Source organism: Phocoena sinus, chromosome 15, assembly GCF_008692025.1.
Source record: "Phocoena sinus isolate mPhoSin1 chromosome 15, mPhoSin1.pri, whole genome shotgun sequence".
Taxonomy (NCBI): Eukaryota; Metazoa; Chordata; class Mammalia; order Artiodactyla; family Phocoenidae; genus Phocoena; species Phocoena sinus.
Window position 1 is genome coordinate 53,805,844 of NC_045777.1, and position 7,399 is coordinate 53,813,242.

Genomic DNA, 7,399 nt, shown 5'->3' on the forward strand with positions numbered 1-7,399 from the left:
GCATGTGGGATCTTCCCGGACCAGGGATCGAACCCGTGTCCCCTGCATTGGCAGGTGGATTCTTAACCACTGCGCCACCAGGGAAGTCCCTAGGTTCTGTTTCTTCGTTCATTTATTCATTCATCACTCAGGACTGAGTGTCCACTGTGTGCTGGGTTCTGGGGATACAGCAATGGACAAACTGGACCTGGTCTCTGGCCTCAGAGACCCTGTGGGACAGCTGGGGAGAAAGACAGATTCTGGCAGGGCCCCATCCTCAGAATTCCGAGACTCTTGTCAAAGATGCAGGTTGCTGGGGCCCACGGCAGGAGGGCCAGCTCAGAACCTCTGGGCTTGGGGCCTGGCGTCTGTATCCCTCACCTCTCACTGTGATTCCTTATGCACAGTCAAGTTTTCAGAACCCAGGCAACAGAGAAACTGTAGGTCTGGGAACAGCACTCGGACGTGTCACCAGAACGTGAGCCACCCCTGCTGACCCCCACATTCTCCATGAGGCCAGTGCTTGCAGGTCAAACATCACCGGCCTCAACACACACACACACACGCATGCACTGGCGAGCAGTGCAGATCTTACTGGAGGTCTCCTAAGGGAATTGAGCAGACAGCTGTCACATCATACACCAGCACCCCCGCCCCAGGGTCCCACCGAATATCCCAGCCCTTTTTGAAAGTTGCTTTTCTTATAAAAATTAACACCCTCCTGGGCTTCCCTGGTGGCGCAGTGGTTGAGAGTCCGCCTGCCAATGCAGGGGACACGGGTTCGTGACCCGGTCCGGGAAGATCCCACATGCCGCGGAGCGGCTGGGCCCATGAGCCATGGCCGCTGGGCCTGCGCGTCCGGAGCCTGTGCTCTGCAACAGGAGAGGCCACAACAGTGAGAGGCCCGCGTACCACAAAAAAACAAAAAACAAAAAAAAACTAACACCCTCCTTTCTTGCTGTCCCTCTGCCCTCAACAAACTCTAAGCACATTTAAGCTCCCTTTCCAGGTCTCCTCAATTTGCAAATCCCACTCGGCAGGACAAGAGCCCAACAAAATCCAGGTGTTTAACCAAACCACCCCTCTGTTGTCCTATAGCCGCACCCCCTAGGCCTTGACCCCCACCCCCCATCTCGATTAAGAGGAAGGCTCTCAGCTGCCAGGGATATGGGGTAACAGTAGAGGGGAAGCAAAGGTGGCTTTGGGACACCCCAAAAGGAAGGATTTGCTGGTGGACTGGTTTAGAAAGGGTCTTCTGTTCCCTGGTGGACCAGGGCCTCAGGCTTGTGGCTGCTATGTTTCAGGGCTCCCACGTGACCCAGTGGCCTGGCGTCTACCTACTCCAGTGGCAAATGCACAGTGCCCCTGGCCACATGGCCTGTAGCCTCCCGGGCGTGGAGGATGTCCTGATGGCCCTGCACAGCCCTGGCCCCAGGTGCAAACTCCTCTACTACTACGAGGTGCTGGCGTCTGAGGACTTCAGGTACGAGGGGCCCCGGACTCCCCTCCAGACCAGGCCCACAGCATGCCTGAGGCCACTCTCTTCTGGGCTAGGGACACTGGATTCACCTCCTCTACTTGCCCTCAAGCTTCTCCAGGGGTGGGGCCCTGGCATGGGTGTTGTTAAACTTGCCAGTGGCTCAGCACCTTTTCATGAGCGATCAGATCACTATGCTGCTTCAGCCTCAGCTGCAGAACCTTGCCTTCAAATGAAACCATGCGCAGAAGCCTAACATACCAGATTGATCGGTGGGGGGAGGAGGGGAGCCTGAGCCCTCCTATTTGTACCTCCCCTCACTCCTAGAATTCCATAAAACTGGGTTTGGACTGCTCTAGAACATTCTAGAATAATGCCTCACAGACAACTCTCCCCAAGTGTTGCTGTCAGAGAGACAGGGATGTGTAGTGGTTAAGACCTCCAGCACTTCCTGGTTGCTCTGTGACCTCAGGCAAGTCACTTTAGTTCTCTGAGCCCCAACTGTTAAATAGGAGCCCCTACATCATGGGGTTGTCCTGAGGATGAGATGGTTGGGGGAAGCCTGCCCTTCACCTGAGCATACAGTAAGCACTCAGTAGTGGTTTCTTCCATACCTTGTGTTTTATCTTTTAAAAACAAGTGTGATTTTGCATCCTGCTTCGTGATATATCTGTGTAGTTTCCTTCTAAAAATGATGCTTTAAATTGTTTACCGATGAGTAAATTTGAGGCTCCAAGAGGGTATTGAGTCTGGACCCATATCCAAGGCAGAGCTCCAGGGATCCTAGGGGCACATGCACCTGGCCCAGGAAATGCTGGGCCTGGGGATTCCCTGGCGGTCCAGTGGTTAGGACTCCACGCTTTCACTGCCGAGGACGTGGGTTCAATCCTTGGTTGGGGAACTAAGATCCCACAAGCTGTAAGCACACCCCCCAAAAAAGAAAAGAAATGCTGGGCCAGCATCTTTACTCCAAAGGGAGACCCCACAGGGTGTCAGAGGGTGGTGATTCCCTTTGGGAAGCAGCCTGTTTTGGCCATTGGGGCTCAATGTGGGAGAGAGAGACTGAGGTCCAGAGGCACTCAGACACACAGACACCTGCATCTGGGGGCTGCTGCCATCGGAAGGGCAGGTGGAGGCTGAGGGGTGGGCTGGATGCTGCTTGCCAGCATTGTCTTGTCTGGTCAGTGTGGGGGAAACTTGCTGCCCTGACCTTCAACAGTGTCAGGAGAGAACCAGTTCAAGGCTGCTCTCAGTGGGCAACCGGTGGCCCTGGGGAGGCCAGACAGATAGGGTCTGCCATCATGGAGCAGGAGACCACATATCCACACCCGAGCACCGATAGATGCCGTGAAGTTATTCCAGCCTGGGGTCCTTGCTCAAGGTCACACTCCAGGAGGTGCTAGAGGCCTTAACATAGGGTGCTGTCAGAGCCCAGGACCAGGCCTGGCACAGGGTGGGCAGGGGTGCGGGGGTGTGGGGGAGGTGTCTGGGAAGTGACATTGGAGTTGAGATCTAGGCAGTGTGCACACGATCACCTGGAGGGCTCGTCAAAATGCAGACTCTGATTGTGCAGCTCTGGGGCGGGCCAGAGAGTCTGCAGCTCTAACAAGCTCCAGGAGATGCTGGTGCTGCTGGTCCCCGGACCACACTTTGAGTAGCTGGGCCCTAAGGCTGCACTCTCCAACCCGGTAGCTCCTAGCCAAAGGTAACAATTTAAACATAGCGATTAGAGCTAAATAAAATTAAAAGTTCGGTTCCTGGTCACACTAGCCACATCTAGAATGCCCAGCAGCCCCATGTGGCCAATGGCAGCCGTGTTGGATGGCGTAGATATAGGACATCTGTTATTTGTCATAGCAGAAAGGTCTCCTGGACACTGCTGCTCCGTAGTCTGTAGTGGGATTTGACTGGGCAAATTGGGCAGGAGAAAAAGGCTTCTGGCAGCAGGTGTAGACACACAAGGTCCCATGATGGGAGGCAGGTGTCAGAGGAGCTGAAAGGCGGAGAGGGGAGGCTGGAGATAACGGGGTCCCCTCTGCGCCATGCTAGGCCCCCGGGTCAGGGAAGCCCCTGAATGGTAGGTGGAAGGCTGGGCTCTTCTTGTGGGGAAGTGGGTGCAGGGAAATGGGCTGGGCTTCGTTTCTCATCACAGCTTCACTTGCTTTTCCCTCTGCACTTGCCCTCTGTGCCTGGGGCGGTTACCAGCCTTGTGGAAAGGGCCCTGGGGCCTCATTTGCACCCAGGGCTGTGTCACCACCAGAAGGCAACATGTGTGTGCTTCCTCCCCAGGGGCTCCATGTCCAGCCTGGAATCCTGCACCAGCCGCTTCTCCCAGCTCAGCGCCACCACCTCCTCCTCCGGCCAGTCCCACAGCAGCTCCCTGGTCTCCAGATAGTCAGGAACGAGCCCTGCGGGGCAGCCTGCTCGCCTCCCACATCCACAAGTATCCATGAGGCCTGGGACCATGTGGGCTGCAGCCCTGGATCTGGACATAGCCAAAGTTGGGTTGGCTGGAGCCCTGTGGGCTCTTGAAGTGGTGAGAACAGAATCATCTCAGATGGGGCTTCGCGTACGAAAAGCCAAGGGGTGGGCTAACCACGTTCAGGTCTGGGGGCTCAGGGATGTCATCAGGCTCAGTGCCCCCCTGCACCCCGCCACCTCTGGCTCTGCTTCCCTGGGGTGGCCTCCTTCTCAGGGGCCTCCTAAGACTATTGGGGTTCCCCCCATAAGAAGCAGGAATGTAGGGTGTTCACCATAGCATCTAAACCCGTAGCGATGCCCTGGGTCCCAGGATATGCTGGTGAGCAGTTATTTGAGTTACAGGCCCCACTTTGTGGGGGAGCCGCCTACCCTGGACTTGAAGTTCATTTCCCCAGCACATGACTGGGCAGGCCTAACCCTGACCACCCCTGACTTGAAGAGGGTGGGAAGGCCCAGGTTTTCTGCTGAGTTCCAGGCAGTGATAAAGCGGCTCTGGCTATCTTTATACTCTCTGGAGGTCCCTTTCTCTCCTGGGAATCTGTTTAATTGAAACTTTTTTGGTTGTAAGTCACCTCCCAGTGGCTTAAACAAAAACGGGTGACCAATCATGGGTGCATGTAACTGGCCAGTGTAGGAGGACTTGCTTCAGGTAAGGCTGGATCCAGGCTCTCAATGTGTCATCAGGACTCCCCTGTGGGGTGGGGGCTATGACTTTGTTGCAGCTGCCCTGGGGCAAATCTGACCCCCAGAACCAGCTCCAATGTTGAAAGACTTTCCCCGAGTTCCTGCATGGGAGGGGTGTGGGTCTCCTTGGGGTCTGAGGACATTTCTCCTTTCATTTCCTGGGCCTGCAAAAAGGCAACAGGTCAGAGGTCACCACTGGCAGCCTGCAGTCTGATCTGGCCTGCTTTTATTTATTTATTTTTTTGCGGTACGCAGGCCTCTCACTGTTGTGGCCTCTCCTGTTGCGGATCACAAGCTCCGGACACGCAGGCTCAGCAGCCATGGCTCACGGGCCTAGCCGCTCCGCGGCATGTGGGATCTTCCCGGACCAGGGCACGAACCCGAGTCCTCTGCATCGGCAGGCGGACTCTCAACCACTAGCGCCACCAGGGAAGCCCCTGGCCTACTTTTAGTGTTTTTGTTTTTTGCCTAAACAAAAGTTTTAAAAATTGGGGCATTTCACACAGAAATCGGGATTTACAGCTTCACTTAAGCATATAGGAGTGTTGGCCAAACAGAGCCACTATTGCCGTGTAAAGACAACACAGCTGCGCCCCTGGATGGGGCCACCCCAGTACCCCCCCTCTCTATCAACCCACCCCTAGCCCACATCACTCACTTGCATTATCTGCCTGGGAGGGACTTCACTGAAATAGCTCCACAGTCTGGGGCGAGAGACTCAGCGTTACTCTCATCTCACAGCTTTGCTTACAGTTGGGGTCGTCTCTGGCTGACACCCAGAGTCGCTGGGCCTTGCCCAAGGGGTGAGTTCACAACCAAGGGGATGTCACCTCCATGCAAGCTCGACATGACGGGGCAAGGACCTACTTCCATGCCACCCTCAACCCCATACCTGGAGTAGAGGGAAGGAGCCGTCCTCAGAGACCCCCTTCTCCCTGCAGAGAGGGAGCCTTGCCCACTTTTAAGGTTTTCAGTTCACTTCTCAGATATAGGAACAAAATCCCAAACTCTGTATCCTGCATTAAGGTGTATGTGTACATGCATGAGGGAGAGAGAGAGGGAGGAAGATTGGAGACATTCTTAAAACTAATTGCTCCCACGTCACCAGGCGTTTATCGCTGGGAGCAATCTGCAATATTTTCAACTATCTTTAGGTGAATTTCTAGCTTGTCTCTACAAACTAGAAGCATTTTGGGGTAAGCTGCCCTGGCACTCCCCGCACACTTAGTGTCTAGGACTAGCTCCCAGTGAAGGATGGAGAAGCCTTTCCTTCACTTGAGTTTATAAGTAGCTTTTGACAAGTGGAACCTGGATCTGCTGATTCCAGAGAGGAAGGTCGGCTATCAGCTGTCCAGACTTAGCAGCAGCAGCGATAAGGAGCCTCAGCCCTCTCTTTTTGAGAGCTTGCTCTCCTCCCCACCTCGGGAAAGCCCCAGCTCAAACAGGTTTAAGCAACAAAGGGAATTCCCTGGCTCCTGTAACTGGGATGGCCGAGGGTGGTGCTTGCTTGCTTCAGGTACGGCTGCATCCAGGAGCCCAGTGTCCTCAGGCTCTTGTGCTGATCCTTAGCCTCACCCAGGCCTCTTGGTTCTGCATCACTTTGCATGCTGGCCTGTCCTCTTGTCCACCTGCAGGGGAAGGTGGCTGCCAGCAGCCCCTAGCCTACAACCACAGGGCTCTCAATCTCTAAGCCAGAAAGAGACTCTTTCCATCTCAAATCCCAGAGAAGGCTCTGACTGGCCCTGGGCAAGTCACGTACTCACTCTTGTGGACATACTGGCCAAGAGGCTGGGGGTCCTGTGATCGACATTCCCTCCAGAAGCAAGAGTGAAGTAGGGGAGGGCCAGTCACCCAATGGACAAAGGGAGCTGGGCCACAGGAGCAGCAGGTGACCACAGTGGCATCTGCTATTGTTCTTCTGTGCTGGAGGTCCCTGGGGCCCATGTTGGAGCATCATCAATCAGTAGCCATTCTTCTTACCTTTGGGAGGCTTGGGGTTAAAAATCCAAGGAAGCGCTGTCAAGCTCTTGGCTTCTAAATTTCCCCAGACCCCAGGGCTGGAAGCTCCTTGGCTTGGTTTCTTCCTCCATCTTGTTCATTAATCTATTGTGGCCAGGACAGAAATGGCCCATTAGCAATAGGACCTGCCCAGGCACTGGGTTTAGGAGCCTGGGTCGTAAAATCTCGACAAAGTGGGGTTCAAGCCCCAGCCATCCTGTCACTAGCTGTGTGACCTCCAGCAGGTGACTTAACCTCTCTTTGCCTAAATATCCTCATCTGTAAAATAGGGATAGCAGTGCCTACCTCATTCACTGGGTTGTAGTGGGATGAAACAAGAGTGGCTGTGAAGTCCTCAGCCTGGCACATGGAAAGCTCTTAATAAAAGTCAGTGGTTGGGCTTCCCTGGTGGCGCAGTGGTTGAGAGTCCGCCTGCCGATGCAGGGGACACGGGTTCGTGCCCCGGTGTGGGAGGATCCCACATGCCGCGGAGCGGCTGGGCCCGTGAGCCATGGCCACTGAGCCTGCGCGTCCGGAGCCTGTTGCTCCGCAACGGGAGAGGCCACAACAGTGAGAGGCCCGCGTACCGCAAAAAAAAAAAAAAAAAAAAAAAAGTCAGTGGTTATTCTGAGTATTTAATGCTTCTCATCCAAAGACTCCAGACTTCCTGTGAGGACACCCGTCACTGTTTTACACACTGTGCATCTGGAGAAAAGTGGGAGATTGGGATACTAGTTACCTCTGACTTTCCCTTTTTAGAAACTGCTTGTGTCCTCTGGG

At 54.7% G+C, this 7,399-nt stretch overlaps 1 protein-coding gene across 1 annotated transcript in view; it reads left to right on the forward strand.

Moving 5' to 3' along the window:
• Positions 1-3,851, forward strand: part of SEC14L5 (SEC14 like lipid binding 5) — a 40,153-nt gene extending 36,302 nt beyond the window's left edge. The window contains exons 15-16 of the mRNA XM_032605829.1: positions 1,284-1,462; positions 3,746-3,851. Of these exons, the coding sequence (XP_032461720.1) occupies positions 1,284-1,462; positions 3,746-3,851 (285 nt within the window). The remainder of the gene's footprint in view (positions 1-1,283; positions 1,463-3,745) is intronic.
• Positions 3,852-7,399: the final 3,548 nt, after the last annotated feature.